The sequence below is a fragment of the Echiichthys vipera genome (genome assembly GCF_963691815.1).
Source record: "Echiichthys vipera genome assembly, chromosome: 6".
In the NCBI taxonomy this organism is placed as follows: Eukaryota; Metazoa; Chordata; class Actinopteri; order Perciformes; family Trachinidae; genus Echiichthys; species Echiichthys vipera.
In genome coordinates, this window is record NC_139831.1 from 7,153,349 (window position 1) to 7,174,484 (window position 21,136).

At 40.3% G+C, this 21,136-nt stretch overlaps 1 protein-coding gene across 2 annotated transcripts in view; it reads left to right on the forward strand.

Moving 5' to 3' along the window:
* Positions 1 to 20,296, forward strand: part of pdgfc (platelet derived growth factor c) — a 43,796-nt gene extending 23,500 nt beyond the window's left edge. For both annotated transcript variants that reach the window (XM_083915116.1, XM_083915117.1), the window contains 5 exons: positions 5,177 to 5,369; positions 9,798 to 9,978; positions 17,862 to 18,069; positions 18,292 to 18,512; positions 19,383 to 20,296. In XM_083915116.1, the coding sequence (XP_083771242.1) occupies positions 5,177 to 5,369; positions 9,798 to 9,978; positions 17,862 to 18,069; positions 18,292 to 18,512; positions 19,383 to 19,496 (917 nt within the window). In that variant the 3' untranslated portion in view covers positions 19,497 to 20,296. The remainder of the gene's footprint in view (positions 1 to 5,176; positions 5,370 to 9,797; positions 9,979 to 17,861; positions 18,070 to 18,291; positions 18,513 to 19,382) is intronic.
* Positions 20,297 to 21,136: the final 840 nt, after the last annotated feature.

Below are 21,136 nucleotides of genomic sequence, written 5' to 3' on the forward strand. Positions count from 1 at the left end.
AGCGGAGTAGGTCATCCTCCATTTGAGAGATTGGCGGTTCGATCCCCACCTCCCCCGGTCTGGTCCATGTCGAAGTGTCCTTGGGCAAGACACTGAACCCCAAATTGCTCCCCTTGCTGCAAATGGGTGTGTGAATGGTTACATTAGATTAGATGGTATGTAGATGTCCACTGCCATCAGTATAAATGTCTGGGTGAATGTGACAAACACAAATCTGAGCTTGATGCCTTGAGTAGTCAGAAGACTAGAAAGGCGCTATATAAGTACAAGTCCATCCACGTAGTCCTTAAAAGTAGACATCTATTTATGTTTGTGCAAAATTGTTTTTTCGCCTCTTCTATTAATACCATATGCACTGCTACTATCAGGCATGCATGCATGCAGTACAGTACATCTGGACTCATAAATTAAATAATCACTTTTTTTCCATATTATTCATCATGCACTTTATGAGCCAGTATGTTGAAGCCCACAGTAATGGGGATGTAATTAAAAACATGTCATTGTGATGGAGGACCAAGCTTTAATAGCATGAAAGCTATCGGCTTGTTTCCTCCTGAGCCAGCAAATGGATATACGTAAGAGCAGTCAATCAAACCTAGTGTGTTGCCGTTCAGTAGTTTCTGCAAATGATTCAAAGAAATATTGACTGCAGGGGCAACAAGGAGGTAGATTTATTTGAATATATTAACCCCATCAAGGGGGAGTAGTCTTAAACCCAAATATATGGCTTTGAGGGATGTTTTATTATTAAAATTTTGGATCAAATTTCTATTTTCTGTCCTCGGGGAGTGTATGTATTATTTCTTTGATTTACCCAAAGAAGGTGGACCTTATTTAGTGAGACAGTTTGCACTCAAGGCCAAACTCTTCTCAAAGTTATGAAAGAGCCCGTTCATTGAGAAATCATGCCTGGGCTTTGCTTTTCTTTGCATCTGTTACACTGTCATTCAATCTGTTGCCACCTGGCTCACCACCAAACCCTAATGAAAACATCAAAGTGATGTCTGCAATCTGAAGTAATTGTTTTTAATAAAGTGTCATTGTTGTTGTATGCACTTACTCTGTTTGACAGACAGCATCAGTGGGGATGCCAGGACAGAAAGTCCCGATGTCATCAAATTGCATCTTGATAAAAATGGGGTTCTTTTATGATCAAAGAGGGGTTAGTGGCCTTTCTGTCTTATCTTTCAAAAATAACAAATAACTAACAGCAAATACAAAACGAAAGTTGAATGATGTCATACCACATATTTGATAAATGATTTATGCCATGAAAATTAGTATGATTTGAAGTTTGCACAAATATGGAATAGATCATTGACTCCTTTGAAGAATGATGTGCATTATTTAACAATTGGACATTTGCAATCTACTGAACAGCAAGCATAGCTAAGCAACCATAACTAGTCAGAGCATGCCTGTCAAGCTTTGAATTTCATCACATGATGAAGTAGTGCGGGGCTATAGAAAGAGAAATGTTCAGCATTTAAAGAAATTGGAGAGCTGTGGATTTTTTCCAAATCCCCAAAACATAGCTTAACTCTGTCCTGATCCTAACCAACCAACCAACCAAACAACCAGCCTTTTCTCCGGTAACATTTGAAAATATGAACAGTAAAGGCTACATCTAATCTCAGGTCGCACAGGTCGTACAGGTCGCACAGGTCACATTGAATCGGACATTTTCCAATCAGAATCAGGCCACTTTTAAATGTGGTACTGAACCGGATACGAATCTGATTTTTTTGAATGCGACTGCAATCTGATCAGCAAGGTCGCATTTAATGCACCTTTGATGTCATTCTGACCCGCACTGCACTGTTTTGTGAATAATGACAAATAAAGTTGATTGAAAAATAAAGTCCCCCACAGGTGGAAGCCAGGAACAGATTCAAAACAAACATGGAGGACAGCAGTGAAGCAGGCAGCCAGTGGAGGGCTAGTGAAGCTTTAGACCTCATTAGTATTTGGGGTGACACTTCAAAACGGGGCAAGCTAGACTTAAAGGGTCTTTTCCATGTTCACTCCCGTAAAGACCGTTGTGGCGTGATGTCATCAATGATCCACTGCACATGCGGATCACTTCAGGTGTGAGCTGTTCACACAGCAATCCGTAGACAGGCCACATTTAAAGACATAATGTGAACAGCCTTACAAAAAATCGAATTTGGGCAATAAATCAGAATTGTGCATTAAGACCTGCAGTGTGAACGTAGCCTTGGTCAGGATAGATTAAGCGACCTAAACTTTTTGGTTATAGACAACGAAAACGTATTGGTTCGGTTTAGGTAAAGATTGTAGTTTAGATATAAATAGGACGTAGTTACGTAAGTGATGTAGTTACGTATGTGATGTAGAACGTGACTCAAGTTAGTTGAAAGTTAAAAGTTGAAATAGGTCAACGTTGACTTTTGGTTTCACATGGCACACAAACAAAGGCCTCTTGGGTGAAAGTCCTGTTTTTATACCTATCCATCCTCCTCATGGTCATGCAGACTTTGCTGCTCTATGTCACATGACGTCATTTTTTGCTCCTGTCACAATTACTACGGTGACTAGAGGTCATCACCTCTATAAATGTAAATATGGGTCATAATAAGCTGCTTATACAAATTACCTATATGACGTTGCCTTTTGGCTGAGGACAGTCTCAATTGTCCAGATATTACTAATAATTTGAGGGTATATGTGTCTCGTGAGAATGGAACATTTGATAGACGTAGGCGGGGTGAACTTTCACTTCGATTGAATTGTTATTGACTTTAAATGCGGATGAAAAAACAGACAGTACCCTGCTGGTTTCTCTCACTCATTTTCAGTGACCACTCCTTAAGACAGATTTGTTGTACTTGGAACCATACTGAGAAACTCAGAGCTGTTGTGGAACTGTTATTTTACATTATACAGGGTGAGAACCTGGCACAAACTTCACCTGCCTGTGTTTTTGTTTCTATCGCAAGCAAATAACCTCAGAGTGATTCAGCTGCAGGGTATGAATCACATCCTTAAATCCAATTTATGGCAAAGTAAAGAGTAATCAAGCTCAAAATGTGTTCCGAATATAAATTTGTATAAGTTGAACTGGGGAACAGGCTACTCATCTGTTTAATGCACTAACAAAGTTCCTGCAGCACACTTGTTCTCCTGAGTACATTATATCCCTGCAGTGGTTCGGCTAGATATATGGAACGGTTTATGAATACTGAATCATCATCATTGGTACAATATACTGCTTTAACAAGTTGAGGATAGGCTGGGGACTGGAATCATTTATCAGTGTAATCTCTGAGACAGAAACAAAGAATAGCATGTTGATACGAATAATTATGGCGCCTGTGTTGTGAAAAGTATGCAAAACAAACTCTACGGGAGTGTTGATAAGTGTTTTTTCCCCTAGTGTAATGTACAAATCAATGCATGGTTTTGTTGCCGTAACTGTTGACCATTTCGATTCATTTCTTTTTGATGTTTTCCCACTTTTACCAAAAAGGTCCTATGTCCTATGTTCCTCACTTTGTATGTGACCGGGGTCCTATGTACTGATCGGGTTGTCACAGAAAGGGGTCTGTTATTTTTCCTTCAATCAGTGCTGAATACCCCGGCAAATAGGCCTTTGTCGACCCTAACACTACCCCCTAATCATAACCTCTAACCCTAACAAAATGCTGAATTAAATCAGCAAAGGTAGCGGCGAAGGCACACCATTAAGGGTCCGATGTTCCCCGAGCAGTACATAGGACCTTGAAACATAGCGATGACCCCACCAACAGAAGTTAGCAATCCTGCATTTACTTCAGTTGTTTTAGCATACTTTCCTAACTCTCGACAAACTGACACTTGGTTACTACGTGATAGCTAAATACAAAATGTAAAGAAGTTGCCAAAAAGAGTTACTTTTTCATTAGTTCTAACATCAGCTGTTTTCCTACCTCCAGTGACTGTGCGAAGCTAGGCTAAACATTGTATTGAAATTAGTCTTTGGGTTATATTTCTAAAATTGTGTAGTATTTCAGACTGTGTTGCAATGCTGATGAAGGTGATTGTTCACAGCAAGAAATTATTAATTATTTTGAAAAAGATATATTGCTGCTATATTAACGCAACAAACATCTCATTGGGAGTTAAATGTGTTTTTATCCTGCGTTGTTTATAATTTGTTTTGGCTGCACACGTTATTTGGGCAATCTCCGGGGAGAGTGAGCGCCTGGCTTCATCCCTGTGATTAAATCCTGCAGCCACTGGTCCCAATGGGCCTTAATACCTTTATGAGAGGATCTTGGTGAAACTCATTAGATAGCCTTCCTTTGAAGTACTCTGCATTGAGCTTAGGTTTTAGATATGTGGAGCGATGACAACAACACACAGTTCAACTCAGGGGAATACATACACATGTTCATGCAATATACAAGTTAATGAATGTAGACATGGTCAGTTTAGCTTAGTTTCTTCTGAAAGACATTTTTTTTGTATTCATGCTTTGGGCATGCTCGCAACCTACCTTTACCCGTTTGATTTGTTGCTGTCAGACTGTCCCTTTCCACCCTTCTTTAGGGATACACACCCCATATCTACCCCTTAACCTCCTGTGCTTATTGGAGCAAAGCCCTGAGTGTGACTCAGCTGCAGATCCAGGCTTCTTTTCATGGGTCATGCCTCTTTTCATGAGGTCTAAGACTGTTTGCTTCTTCAGCGGTTTCTACCATGCAATCATTACAAATTGAAATTATATCAATAATGACAAATATCCCCAAGATTTGAGTAAAAGCTTACCGTAGAGCGTGTATGTATATTTTCTTGCATGTGTGAAGGTTAAAGACAAACCTCGATATAATGATAGAGGTGGCCAATTATTTCCTGGTTTGCCTGTATAATAATTTGTTTATTTTAATTGGTAGTTACCGGAATCATGTTTGAATATGAGCTAGATATGTCAGGCTTTTCCAGACTTGACTGTCAAAGGATAAATAAAGCCTCAAGGGAGTGAATCAATCTAATGTTCCTTATTTGAAGTCTCACCTTTTATGTTGGATAATACTGCATTATATTTATTTGGAGGGTGCTTAACATGTATATGTTTCAGATCATGAGCTTATGATCTGTAACATATGCATCTGAACCAATGAACTGCTACAGTATATTCAAAGTTCAAAACACAATCTGATTTCTGTTTTAGGAGTGCAAGATTCCCATCAGGAGAAGATTATAACAGTGTCCGGAGAGGGAATGGTCCACAGCCCAGACTTCCCACACACTTATCCCAGGAATACCGTGTTGGTCTGGAGACTAATGGCGACCAATAACATGAGGATCCAGCTCACCTTTGATGAGAGGTTTGGTCTGGAGGACTCCGAAGATGGCATATGCAAGTAAGAACATACAGTAGTAGATATAATCTTGTATAATACAAGTAGATGAAAACAGTTGTGTTGCCTTGAGGAAGAATATATTTAATTTTGGGAGACAGTTGCCTTCTGGTCATCTTATCAGTGTTGCTCTTTGCTAACATCTGGACTGATAGCAGTAAACTCATTAGTGACAGAATAAGGTGGAATTCATATTTTTAACAAAGTATTTCTGAGAATTACAGTGTATCACAGTATAATTAATTTTGTAAGATGTCTCTGTTCTTTTTTGTTCCTGTCTTCCATTAGGCTGACTTTCTGGGCCAGAGTAATGTAACCAAAAATATCCAGACACTTTGATAATTTTTCTGTCAGGGTCGTTCCAACCTCCAAAATACTGTGTATCCTTTAAATGGTTGATCAGTGTAATTTCAAAGGATCAGAACCAGTAGCTTTTACAGAATGGTCCAAATGAAAATGTTCTCGATTACACTTGATGAAAAGGGTTATCTCCTTTAGCAGTTAGATGTGGCAGTGCAGTTTGTCATTAATAGTTTCCTCCCCATTAAATGTGAGCTTCCCCATATGCCAATGTAAAGACGTGTCCTGCCCGTGTTGTCGTTCTTCTCTGAAGAGTCAGTGTGTCCATTTGTGAAATTGCCTTTGGTCTGCAGTGGCAGCTTGTTAATATTGGAAACCCAGCCGCAGAGTGATTTGTTTCACCCATGACACCATGATGACGTGGTTCATACCGGCATATTTTACGTGATGTAGTCAATATTTTCTAGCTCCTCACGTGATTGTTTGAAAGACATGCGCCACTCCCTCTGCCTGGCAACACATAAACACAAACACACACATATATACATACTGTACATCCATGGCTTTATTGAGGAACCCACTTTCAATTACTGCATGGGTTTGCCTCTGTTGCCATTCAATTTAAACAGGGATCCCAGGCCTCAACGATCGATTTACCCTTAGTGCATTATGCTCAGTGCCCTGCTGTCAATATATCACAAATGCCTGGTAAGCAGGGAGCCCAATCACTGGAAGGTGGAGAGGAGCTGGGGGAGGGTGACCTCGCGAGTCATTCCTGGAGAGCCCCCTAATGGATGACAAGGTGCATGACAGTTTAAATGTTTATGTTGGACATGGCAGCACTAGATCAACATGTATCTTTGAAAAATCAACTACCAGGATATCAAGAAAAGATCTGAATCAGTGTGCTTCCGTTACTGTGACTTGATATTCACTGGAGATATTTGATATTCTGACTCAGATCTGGGACCAGAGTCTGGTTGAAGATGGGTTTACAGTTTTTGTAATTGTCCAATATGCTAGCATCCACGCCACTCGCCTCTGTTTGACATTATTCTTCCTGTATCCTGTCTTGAAAAAACAGTATGTAAGTGAGTGCAGGTAATTTGAGCCCCCCAGCACACCTCTGTGCATGTTGACAAATGAGGTTAGTGTTTCTGTTGAGACCCGTGAGGGAAAGTTCCACAGTGGGGCAGGGTGCAGATTGACAACTTTTGTGCCCTCCTCTCTGCACAAGACTGCACTAGTCAGCGTCCTCAGGAAGAGGGGCGATAGACAATAACAACATCCTTTTCCGGGGTCATGCAAGTCATCGCCACGTCTACTGCTCCAGCTCTGGCATTTTTCACTCCTTCCCCAGACTGAGGCCCAACAGGTTTTGATTGGATCCCAAGATACACAGTTCTGGCAGGGTTGGCAGACAGATGAATGCAGCATGCAATCACAAGCCGAAACAGACACATTCATGAGTCTGTGTACTTGTCTTTTCTCTCACCCTTTCTGCTATTTTCTCTCTTATACACATATACACAAAGCCTCCGGCGTAGTCTACATATCTACTTTATCTTTCATGTGTGTTTAAAAATGTATTCACAAAATTTACCCTAAGAACTTTATACTGCAAAAGGCATTCAGACACAATGTTATTGATAAGCTGCTCTTAGCCTTGTGTCCCAGCACAAAGTGATGCAAATAAACAAGACCGTAATCTCCTGTCCAGTGATTCACAGCAATGGAAAGGGATAAAAAAACAATAGTGGGAGATGTGTTAGGCTTTGGTAGCAAGCCTTGAGCTAGAAGCCTTTGCTAGATGAGAGGGAGACTGTGTAGCCGAGATGCTCATCTGCTATTCTGTTTGTCTGTGGCATGATGAAAAGCATTCTTACTAAATCCACTGGAGGAGAGGCATATTGGAGAGGGATTGGTCTTGCTCATGGTTGGCATGGCAGCGGAGTCGTGCTTGACGGCTCTCAGACAGGACTGTTCTCAGAGAGGCATGTATGCTCTCAGTCTTTTGTCTGAGAGGAAAGGTCTAAAAACAGTGTTTGTGTTGCTAATCTGCATCATGTCAGTGGTAGATATTGTGTCTATTAATAATGTAAAAGACAAAACAGTATCTTGTAGAAAGATTTGCAAGTATTCAACACAGTTTCCTTGCAGTGTGCAGGAAGGCAATCATATCTGCCAGTATGTATATGAGATTCCTTTGTTGCCCTGATCCCGTTCCCTGTGACTGTACGTACAGTTCTGTATGTATGTCAGTGCATTTGTAAATCTGAGAAACCGCTGTTCGACATGGTGATTCTGAACACATTGCGATGTGTAATGATCAGGGCTTCCTGCATTATTGATGAGCCATCTGTCAAAGCTGTGGAGCTGTCTGAGGGCTGATTTTCAGAGAGGAAAGCTTCTCTGTTCGCTGACCGCCATTGACAAGGCAGAGAGAAGCCAAACTGGTATTTTATCCCTTTCCAAAACCATTTTATGCCAGTATGGTTTGCATTTATATATATTAATGTATCACAGTTCATGCAGTCGTTTGACATTTGTTCATTTAAAGTGAATATATGGTTTTGCAAAAGAACACTTTCAGTTTTACCTTTCCTATACGTTTGATTGTGCAGATTACAAACTTCCTGTATAACTTTCAAAATCAAAGGCAGTAGAGTCAGTACATTTATCGCCCCCCCCCCCCCCCCCCTCTTCAGTTTATTTAAAATCACAGAAAATCCATTTTTAGGCTTGCTCTTGTCCCTCCATGTTGTTTTATTGAAACCAGCTTGAACTGAATCTGTCAAGCTTGTGCAAAATGTAAACAATGTCCTTGAAATCCAAATATCCAAATTGGCAGCACTGAATGAGAGGTTACTGTGCCTGTTGACGCAAATGGCAAAGTGATTAATCCCAGACTGTGAAGAGTCAGTTAAACAAGGCTGTATTGAATGCAGTGCAACCACTGGTTACACACACAGGTATAAATAATAAAGGCTGAACTCCTGAACTGCGTGTCTTAAGTGCTGAGGTTGGTCGATGTTAGCCTTGGCACACCAAAGGAGTCTGGAAAACGGCCATATGCTTCTGCACTTCAAAATGTTAACTGGTATTCTGGGTTGGCAGCGTGACCAGTGAAGAGAGAGGCTGTCATGTAGTTACAGGGTTGCAAAGTTTGATCCCCACAACGAACAAAATGGTGCTTTTATACATTTATTTCTCAATTTATCAACATCATAATTTTATTCAGTGTAATTCATGATTATTAATTCAATGAATTTTGTTGAAACCATCATTTTAAATCCACATAACCACCGGGCTTCTTCAGCTTTCAATGATTGTTATTTTTGCAGCCAAAGGAAATACTGTGTATTTCATCTCTGTTGCAGTCCAACTATATGAGTTATTTATGGGGGTATTAAAGATGTTGCCTGGGAACAAAAGAGGAGTTGCTGTCAGTGAGAGGTTAATAGATAAAAGTACATAACTGCAGAATTACTTGTGAAAACTACCCTCATATAGCAATTCATACTGTATTTTGTTCTTTTGTTGATAACCGAACCTGGTATTATATCTAGAACAAATCATGTAAATACTTTTTCTGATTTGATCATTTACAAAGCGAATGTTCAAACTGAGAATTTGTTTTGGAGTTCAAGTAAGGCCTGCAGCTCTTCCACAGTCAACATATAGCCCAGTATAATGAACAAACTGTATTTCAGTGACAGCGCGTAGCATCAGTGTAATAAGCCTGTGAAAAGGTTGCATCAGCAGCCATAACTGCTAAATAGTTACATGTTAATGTTGCACTTTCAACAAACCTGAGATGTGTTCTCAATGCGATATCCACTTAGTTTTTATTAATTGAATCCGGGCAGTAAATAGGGGACAAATCTCTTCTCTCACAGCGGAAATACTGTTATTTCCTTTGGCAACTTTATTTATAAACAATCTCACCTTCGGAAGGGCAATGCAGAGCTGGGGAGAGATGCGAATGAGCTTACGACAAGCAGCAATACAATTAAAGTTAACTAACATTCATTTTAGAGCTGGAACACAGGCTCACAATGGGCCCAATAAGTGGTGATGTCTCAGAGACTTAAATAATCAGTTTCTGCACTTTGTCTATCAATTTACCAGGTACGACTTTGTGGAGATAGAGGATCCGACTGAGAAGACCATCCTCGGTCGCTGGTGTGGGTCACAGTCGGCACCAGCTAGTCACACATCCAAAGGCAGTCAGATCAGGATCCGCTTCATCTCTGATGAGTACTTCCCCTCTGAGCCGGGATTCTGCATCCGCTACTCCCTTCTGCCTGTGGTACGTACAGAGTCAACAGTCAGGAGTTAAAAGATTTGCATTGTGAGTTGTTGAGCACTTACAGTAGCTGTCATAGGATTTGTTTGCCTCTTGGCAGACAAATCCTATGACAGCTACTTCACATGGTAGTAAGCTATGGCTCTCCATGCAAGCGCAATTAAAATAATTTGCTTTTTACATAACATGGTGTCTTAATTTGCAATCATCCGCTTATGCTTATGTGCACCCGAAGTTTAAAACATCATTAGGGAGAAATGATGCTAACGTACTACAGAACATCTGGCACCTGTACTGATTTTAGTTATGATGATACACACAAGCCTGGCAGTTTATACACTTACACGCAGACAAAACAAAAGTTTTTCCCTTCAGTGATTAATTTTCTATAATGAACCCTGGATAAGGTCTGCGATGTTAGACAGCACACAGCAAATACAAATGTATTCACTTCAAATCGTTTCACATTTTCTGGGGCTAGTTTTGTTTCTATTTTAAATAATCAAACTGTTATGTTCTATATTACTGTTCTATATAAAAACCATATACTCCGTAAACCCACACTGTATTTTTAGATCCCTTCTGACAGATGAGGTATCTCAATGTCACTGTTTCTTGAGGCTGAGATAGAGAAAATAAATGGCTTCACAATCACAATGAGGTTTTGACCCTCGGGGGGATTCATTCAAGCCCCTGAAATGAAAGTTGGAATTAAGAGATAGAAGTGCTTTTTGTGTGGAAAATTGTCACGCTGCTGTCCGTCTTTCTCATTTTCTCTTTGCGTTTTTTCATTACATACAGTAGTTCAAAAGTAATATCCCCTTTTATATATCCCCTTTTACAGTACGCCACTTCACAGAGATAGCCCTTGTATTTTACTCTATACTTAAGACTGGAATATATTTGTCCTTTCTGCTCTATCCTGTTATTTCTCTTGTCTTTGCCTGTACCTTCACACATGCACCATAAATCTGAAAATATCTAGACATTAACTGGCGAGCTGTATGTGTGGACATAAATACACCAATTCAGTCAGACCAGACATCAAACGGAGTTAACCATCCAGGATCCAGCTCCCTAGTACAAAATCCGGGTATTCTCTGAGTGGGCCCATGTGTGAATACAAACCCTTATTCTCCGATGTATCTATAGAGTTCAATGGGGCGCCTTGATGACATTTATATCATGCGTCGGCTACCAGAATCCAAACAAACCTCCGACGGTGGAGAAGTAGGGTGATTTACACAAAGACAGCAACAAAAATGTCTGAGGGAAGGGGCGACGACATCAAACACCAACACCACAATCATCAGACAAATTCAAAGAAGTGCAAGAGATACTGTTGATTATGATCAAATTAAAAACCGACTCTGTCAGCGTGCTGTAACCACGTCATGCCCTCTGCACCGCACGCTCTACCCAGGTGCCCCCGCTCGCCTTAACAAGATTGAGTATTTCCGGATCTGATTCACCTGACATCGTCCAAGGTTCATATGTGCAAACCACTACAGGCTATAAATGCTAGTTCTAGCCCTCGATGATCTGTGTTTCAATTTGCCTTTTAGACTTTCATCCGATACTCCAATTCAATTCAAAGTGTGTGCATAGCATTAGCTTAAACTCATTCAGTACACCAGACTCAAGCATCATTTGCAGTACCAATATTTGCCAGAGTATACTGTGAGAACAAAAAGTAAATGACAGAGAGAGACACCCTTATGAGTTTCTGCCTTTAGTGCCTCGTGGCCTCTCGTTACGTTAGCCTGATCATATTAAACCAGACATTGTGTTCAATTTCTTTTGCTTGTACAGCTTAATCAAACCCATCCAAACCTGTTGCCTTTTAGTTAACTACAAGATGCTTATTCTATGCTTATTCATGCCAGCAAAGCTCTGAATTGATTTTACAACCAAGGCAAACAGCTTTAAGCAAGACCAAGCTGAATTGCTGAACACACTGAAACACTGAAAGAAGGAAAACTAGCGATGCAAGGCTAAAGGACAAGACAGTGACATCTATTCACAATCAGACATCATTGACAGGGGGGCAAGCCGAATTTAGTTCCCATTCAAGAAAAATTACAGTTATATGAGTCCATCCTTTGAATTTGAACTTAATCAGTGTGATAGAAAAAGTTTCTTGAAATTCTTGAAAACTACTAAAAAATGCTAGAAAAGTCTTCTGTGCCTTCGAGCTATCTTTGTCATGATCTCCCTGTTCCTCATTCCCATTTACTGTCTTGCATTTTTCCTGTCCCGGTGTTTAGACCACACACACAGAGGGAGAATCCCCTTATCCCTGCTTCCTTCACTGACAAAAGCCCAGAGATAAACTGAAGAGGCGACTGCCATGTTTTAACCTGTCATGTTTGAGTTCTGTTCACTTGCTTTAAGTAAACAGCTCTGTTCGTCATTAATCCCTAATGGCCTGCAGCGCTGTGAAATCTGACAAGCACACATAGGCGACTGAGGCCACTGATCGCACGTTGTATAGTCTCTGTAACTTTTCTGCTTCAAAAGCTTTTTTGTTCTCTTCTGCCTCATAAATGTTATTATTGCATTCATTCTTCACCCTTAAAACCCAAAACAACTGACTTGATCAAAAAATATACAGTATAAAACCTGTATTTCTCATAATACAAGAAGTCAAAAGTGAAAAAGCATTACATGTACTAGCTCCCTGTGGTAGTCAGTACAATTTGTTGAGTTATTGTAGCCTGCTGAAAACCGCGTTGCTCAATTTCCAGTAATGATAAGTTAGGAATGAATTGTTTTGTACCGTATACGTGCCATCAGGACACTATACTACAGTGGATTGTGAAGTTAGAGGCACAAGCAAGGCTTTGCTTTATCTAATTGAGATGGATTAATCCAATAAGACAGTATTGCAAGGAGTTACTTGACTCCAGAGTTCCTTAAGTGGAGTGAAGTGTTATCTAATGACCAATCTACACTGGTGTTCGTTTTATTTTAACAGCAGTCTGAGCTATAGTTAAGTCTTCAGAGGGTACCTTGTACAATCTTTGAATGGTTTGTAGACATGTTACACATTAATCATCTTAATCATTAGATGGGCTATGGTTTGAAATCCCTCCTTACTAGCACTGATACGATACCTGAGTGTCAGTACCATCAAGCCTAGTAATATATATTTAGTTTTGGCCCATAATCACAAATTTCCTCAGAGAACTTTATAATGTATCCAACAGACAACACACTGGTCTTTGATAACAAAAAAACTCCCCAAAAACGCTTTAACATGAAAATTAGTGACAAACAGCAAAGACAATATTTGGGAGGTAACATGAAGAATATGGATCTGGGAAAACATTCAGCAGCTTCCAGGTGCCAAACAATACCAAAACAATACTTTTCTGATTCTCACTTTAAGAAATTTGAACTTATTTTTCAACAAAAAACAGCTGGTGGCACAGTGGTTAGAGTAAAGAGCGTGAAGGTCCTCAAGTCAGCTTTTCTGCATGTCTCCTCCTCTCTCTCTCACCCCATTTCCTGTCTGTCCTGCCTAATAAAAGGCTTGAAAACTGCCAAAAAGTAATCTTTAAAAAAGAAAATGAGTCAACGAGCAGCCATGTAAAGATTTTTGCCCAAATTAAATAGTCTGAAATTGGCGAAACTACAAATCTATCTAAGATTCTCCGTTTGGTACTTGACATATTCAAGACACATTTCGGTCAATGCCCAGTCGTATTAAACATTCATCTAGCTATCTACATTATATCACTTTATTCAGTATGTTTTAGCTTAAATATTAAAATCTGAAATATTAAAATCTGAAAATAAAACATCCCACACAACAGTGGATGTTTACAAGTCATATTTGATTATTCTTGAGTAGAATTGTGTTGCATAAATATATGATGGAATAAGAGAATGAGTTCGTCTTTCATATGCCAACTCTAGAAGGCGCGGGAACCGTGGGGGGGGGAAAAGGAAGCTTTGGCCTCCGCACGTTCACTCTGCCTTCCTCTTTGAACTTTCATCTAACATTGGAGGAGCATGCAAGAACAGCAGCCCACTGCCACGCAGGGGCCAGCACTTCAGTTTATATTTGAACAAGCAATAATTCCTCCACACCACTTCCCCGGAATGGAAAGGGGGGAAAAAATAAGACTCGGTCTGTAATTCACAGGAAGAGCTTTTAGGAAAAGCGAAAGGGCCCAGGCAAAGAGGTTGTTAAAACATAGTAGAGAAGGAGTCTGTTGAAGGGAGCATGAGGGGTGTTGAATGGTGGGTTAAAAGAGCAAACAAAACATACATCATTGTCTCTGTGAGGTCCGAATCCGTAATTAAACCCCACTGCTACCTATAGACATGTCGATCACTCTGCCAGCTTTGTTTATTTTAATGGATGAAGAGAGTTTTGCACGCTCAGACTTGAATAGGGGGGGATAAAACAGAAGAAGTTAGAATAAAATCCTCGTGAAAGCACATGACAATGACTGGCAAAAAGCATGCAGGAGGCTTACTGTTGGCATGATGACATTGAGGTCTGTTTTTACACTAACCTCAATTGCAGCGTGGGGCCCTTAGTAAGAGAAAAAAACACTTTCCTCACACACAACAGACCGTGTTGCTTACTCAAAGCGCTCTTGTGCAAGGAAGTGGTTTGCAGCTCCATGCGAAAGGGAAGATATTGTCTTCCAGAGGTCTCCCAAGATGCTATTTCTGAAGTCTTCAAATCAACATAGTTATCTGAACCTGTCATTTTAGTTTCCAGAAATGAGAGCATGTGGTTGTTCTGTGTTAGAACAAAGAGAGCTGGAAATGAGGTAATCACAGCTTGAAAACAAGGTTATTTCTTGAGGGGCAGGGGGTTCAGAGAGTGTGGCAGTAAAAAAGAGGTGCATTAGAAGCTTTCACACTTTCATTTGGTCTTAGATCATCTAGGAGAATAAAAGATATTCAGCCTTTTACTATTTGAAAAGTGGGTGCTCTTTTTATACACACACAAACACACACACACACACACACACACACACACATAAACACACACAGTGGAGATCAAAATTAGAGAACATTATATATATCAATGAAACACTTGATTTATTCTGAATATCCGCTCTGGCTGTACCACTGCTGTACTAGCCTGTTTTTTTTTTTCAAATAACCACAGCACTTCAACAAAAACTTTATTTTGTGAAGAAAAAAACAGTGAGCAAGATTCGAGAACAGTAACTATTGTGTTAGAGGGTAGCATGTCATGTCAAATCAGCATCCTGTCTACTTTGTTAAATGGACCCTGTATTGGTGGTCCATTTCAATGCTTTGTTTGTGAATTTCTTAAACAGGAGCGCTCATCTGCTACTTATAGCTGTATTCACACCATCTTGATGTGCCTCTGAAGAATTGCTTGGCTTCTCTATCTGAAGCTGAGCTTGCAGAGCACTGCTAATTGGGGGAGTGTTACACCATCGACATTCACAAGCTGTTAATAGCTTCCAGTCCACGCTGAACACGACTGCCAAGGCTCAACTAATAAGAATCACAACTTTCTGAGCTCTGCTCAAAAAAAGAACTGTTCAATTTACTCTCACTATATATGATCAGTCCTTTCTCCAAGTATTCATTTCATATTTGAGTCTGTTTATCTCAGTAGGTGCCACATAAACCAAAGATATGTTCAGTGGTTATGAAGGCAGCCTCATTAGAATGAGTCAAATCTGTGGCATGAACACAGCTGTGCATCAGCTGTATTGTTGCAGCCTGTGGTAGTCATGCCAAACCACTGGCATCTTTTTTTAAATCTATGCCAAAGGAACTCAGAGTGTTTTCCAAAGACTTACTCTATTAATTGTTTGTCTTCTGTGTAGTCAATCCAGAAAAAAGGACTATATCCTTACATGTATCTGGGTCTACTGGTGCTTGACACTTTGAAATACAATTATATCAGCCACTGATGGATAACTTTTGTTCAGGAGGTTTTATGGCACCATGAATAATAAAGTTTTGACATACATTTTTGGGTTAACTCTGACGAAATGAAAACTTTTTGCTGCTAACCCCCATTTCTCACTGGATTCCTTTTTAATTCTGCCCTGTAAGTCATCAAAGCGAAGATTCCTGGAATCATTTTTTTTTCTCTTTTCAAACATTTCTGAAAGCTTAAAGACGCAGCTGCCAGGAGCCAGTGTTTTCAATGCTCTACTCGCTTTTTTCTTTTTCTTTTTTCTAAGTGCCACAATGTTGCCTTCTACCTGTCAGTCACATGAGATTAGAGAGACCAGCGAGCTGACATGTCGGACAAACGTAGCGTCACAGGACTGAAAGGTTTAACAGATTAGCCTCTTCTCTCGTGGGAAGACCAACACCTCAGGTATCAATCTTCTCTGTGACTGCACGCTATAGCCTAGAGGGCCGGGAGCTTGAAACAAATAATACTGCAGCCTATTGGAGCTAAAGGGACAAACTTTCGTATGCAAAGTGTGCAGAGGAGGTGACAGACATATGATCACATATGACAACAAAAATGATTTCAGTAATTTACAATTTCAAATACAGTCATATTTGTCTTGTTGGAGTTCAGATGCTCAGTGGTAATCTCTTTTATTAACTAGTCCCAGACTTAGGGCGCACTCACACTGTCTGTCCGTACCGTGCCCCGTGCTTGAGGGTACTTGTCCCCCCCTCCCTCTCCCCCCGTGGGCCAGGCCCGTTTGTACTCACACTACCTGGGCCTCGGCGGAATGCTTCTTGCTGTCCATACGTCATCACGCTGTAACACGTCACACGCATTGATTGACGTCATCGTGATGCGTTGCTTAGTTTACGGTCACGGATCTTTCCATAGACCTTGGAGTTTTTGTGCGCCTTGTCGACTGTTTTTGAATATTTTCATCGACCAAATCTGCAGTAAACCTCCACCTCCGCATCACACCAACATGTCCGCGCATGGTCCGTCCTTCTTTTTTTCTATGTCCGAACAGGGACACATTAAATGATGTCGTACACGTGCGCACGCTCGTGCTCGTACATGTGCAAACCTGCTTTACAAAAGCCCACCTCTCCCAAACGGGCCGTGGCTGGCAAGAGTACAGCACCTAGGCATGGTACAGTTGCACTCACACTGGTCAAACGAACTAGACTTTAGCCGTGAAACGTGCTTGGGCACGGTGCAGATGGACAGTGTGAGTTCGCCCTTATATGCAGAATAACGGGCTTTAGCTGAGGCAGGTACACACCCAACATTACCATAGTGTTGACTACAGTTGACAGTTTGTCTAATATCAAGGATGAACATGATTTACGTGAAAATGTAAATACATATTTCTGTGTAGGTTTTCTACTTCTCCATAAATTCTCAGAATAAAGTGGCGTGTTCAATTCTCACTCAGAGTTTAAATTGGGTCCCAGATGGCCTTTCTGTTTAACTCAACTCAAGTCCAAACCACTGTAGCATTTAATGAGCCTGAACCCAGTGTTAACCCAAATTTTACTATGACATAAAATGTACCATTGCAGAGTCAAACTCCCCTTCTTTTTATACCGTAACAGTTTTTCACATTGTAGAAATAAATCTTGTTGCTGCTGACAAAGTTGTTCCTTCTGTGTAATTGTCCTGTTTTAGTGTTCGTTATTGAGAGCAAGCTTATAAGCTATTAAGTGTCATAGAAAATGACTGCTCTGTAAGTATATGAGGCACTTGGTGCAGTGAGGCGGTTTTGGTGGTGGAAGCAACAGTATGTATCATACAGGCATTATATTGCTCTGGCAGAGAAAAAGAAAAAAGAAAACTATTTAAGTTGAAGCCTATGAAATAAATACATTTAACTATTGTGTTGTAAACTTTATAGACTGATACTGTGTTTACTGAATAAATGACCTTTCTTTTCCATCTCTCTCCATTTCACCGGCTGGTTCTCCCACAGAGTGTTTCAGAACCCAAAGTCCCTGCGGTTCTCCCTCCATCCCAGCAGGGTATTGAGGAGTTGTCAGAGGCTGTGGCAGGGCTTGGCACAGTGGAGGAGGTCATGAAGTACCTGGAGCCAGAGCGATGGCAGCTGGATATTGAGGAGTTGTACAAACCTACATGGCATGTGCTGGGGAAATCCTTCATCCATAATAAGAAGGCCAAAGGTAGGACACTTTTAAACTCATACATTATAATGGAGTGAAATACAAATGTTAAGAACACAAAATGATAGTGTACATTTACAATTAATTAATGCATTAAAAAAGTACAATTTTAGAACTAAAATAAACTCAGACTTCCCAATTACTGTTATTTGTGTCATACAAAATTGCAAAGTTTGTTTTGACAGCAAGTGATTGTGATCGTGTCTTCTTTGTGTCTTTTAGGAGGAGCTGATCTCAATCTGCTGAGGGAGGAAGTTCGACTGTACAGCTGCACTCCACGAAACTTCTCTGTATCCTTGCGCGAGGAGCTGAAGAGGACAGATGCCATTTTCTGGCCAAGTTGCCTCCTGGTGAAGCGCTGTGGTGGAAACTGTCCCTGCTGCTCGCACCGTTGCTACGACTGTCAGTGTGTTCCCGCCAGGGTCACGAAGAAATACCATGAGGTAAATATCACTTTGATCATGAAATATGATGAACATGGAAAATGCAAACTCTTTATTGTGATATATTTACCTAGAGATGAATGCCAATTTAGAATAAAATATTTCAGACATTAAATTATGAAATTATCTGGCAGCGAAGACTGGCACTGGATATGTTGGCTGAAGCCTCTATATGTATGTCTGTGTTTGTTTTACTAACTGCTTGTCTGCTTGTTATGTGTCTTGTGTTTGGTTAGGCTAAGAGAAATGTCCTCCCTGGCGGACAATAAATAGATATTCTATCCAACACCTGCTATAGTAGCAAGGCTCTAAGAAAAGCAATCTGGCATTACAGTGCAAAATACTATTGGAATTGTATTTCCTTTCCTTGTCAGTTACTTTTCTTCAGATGAAATGCAGTGCCGGGCATCTGGCTTGGCAATATGGCACATGGCTTGAAAATTTACATTTAAAGATAAGGAGAAATATAATAAGATTAAGGTCTACAGCAGGGGTGTCAAACTGATCCAGTAAAGGGCCGTGTGGCTGCAGGTTTTCATTCCAACCAAGCCAGAACACACCTGACTCGACTTACTCAATCACCTGAACTGTCTTCACACGGTTGACTTGTTGGACCAGGTGTGTTTTTGATTGGTTGGAATGAAAACCTGCAGCCACATGGCCCTTTACTGGATCAGTTCACCACCCATGGTCTAGATTATATGGGTTACAAAAGTACATTTAATCCTTTATTTCTTAAATGAAACCCTGAAATGTGGTTAAAAAGTGACTATTTTCAAAAAAATCTATAGATACACAAACTAGATTCATTGATGAATACATGAAGTGTTTGATGTCCAGCTGATAACTAAACATCCTCCTCTTTCACAGGTTCTACTGTTGAAACACCGAAGCGGTGTCAGAGGCCTGCAGAAGTCCATGACGGATGTGGCCTTGGAGCACCATGAGGAGTGTGCCTGTGTGTGTAAAGATGACTGGGACTGACCTCAGATGTGTGTAATAGCTGCCACTGGAATCACACCGTACATTAGAAATGAACCTCTGCCGTTGTTGCACCATTCTGTATCTCATCCACTTCCACTGGGAGCTAACAAGATTGTCCCTTTATCCTGTTGTCCTTTCACTAATTGGATGAAGCAGAACAGACTGGAATCTAATAAATCTCCTGAATGGATTTGACTGCTGTGGAATACCAATAGTGTGCTCTGAGTGCATTTTAGAGAGACAAAAATTCACTGGAGCAGATCTGGACTATGTGCTCAAAAGACTATTTTCTTCAGCTCAAAGATAAGAACACTGAGGCGTTTTTGCCTCTTCTTGAGGTCTCTTTTAAAGTTCAGCCAGCGTGGGCTGATAGTGTCATGGAAAATGGGAGCTTCTTTGTGCCAGTACTTTTTTATGTGTATAAGTGAGCTGGCTCCAGCTGCCTTACTCCCTCCGCTCCTCTATTATTACCACCAAGGCAAAGAAAGGTGCTTTCTCATGAGCAGTTTTCCTTTGCTCCCCTCATGTTTCACCACAGATTTAATCTGCAGCCACACCATTGCTGAAATACATTGCTAATGAGACTGTATTATGTGTAAATATTTAATTTACATTTTCTTTCTGTACTGTTGTGCCTTTTCTACCAAAGATTCTCAAGGAGAAGATAAAAGTTGCACATGTAGAATCAACTGGGTGTTTGTTACAACATTTCATTCAACCCATCTCAGCAATCTCCAGTCTGCTTGCTTCAGGAATGCCTAGCGTCAAGCACACATTGCTACATTTGAGAGTATTCATATTCAATATTTATTTGTTTAATGAAAGGGAAATGTAGGCCTGAAATGTCTTGTTTGCTTCATGTGTCACTGTAGATTAGTATTAGCCTCCTGTTTTCATTCTTACATTCATTCAGTCATTTTACATTGCCATTGTGTCATGGATGTTTTTAATTTTCTGTATGCCAAAATTATTTATCTCTACTTTTGCAATAACAGTTTGTTTATTTCATTGTACTGAACATCAAAAATAAATTCTTCCATTTCTAACTGGAGGTACAGTAGGCTTACTTGTGACTGGTGAACAGTAAAAGAAATTAAGTAGAAGAAACGAAAAGATATAGAAAATCTAAAACAATAACAAATGATATCCAAATGGTTGCATTTACCATAGTCCTAAAGCCAAGATACCCAATGTGTGCTAATAGAAGCACAAATTATAAACAAATTATAATTTGTTTTGTTCAATGCCAGACGTTGGTATGTTAAATAAAATAGGTTGGGAGGCTCTTGGCGAAGCTCAGTGTATATAATTCTACAATTCAAATGAGGTGAAAAGCATTGCAACAGAAGCCTGTGAATGTTCTCATTTGTCCAGGTCATCAATATCCCCAAAGAAGTTTAAGTCAAATGCAACTGGACTTGGTTGTTTGTCTAGGAAGACGTTTAACCTCTTTTTGTGAGGGTGGCACAGAGGGTTCCAGTGACATCATCAGCCCTTTTAACACCCTCACTAGAGGTTAAATACCTGGATCTCCACACCAGACATTTGAACAAGTCACAGCCTGGTCAGATGCGTAAATGAACTGATGAAGCCTCTTGGATGAGAGGTAAAAGCGTCTTCATAGAAAAACAACCAAGTCC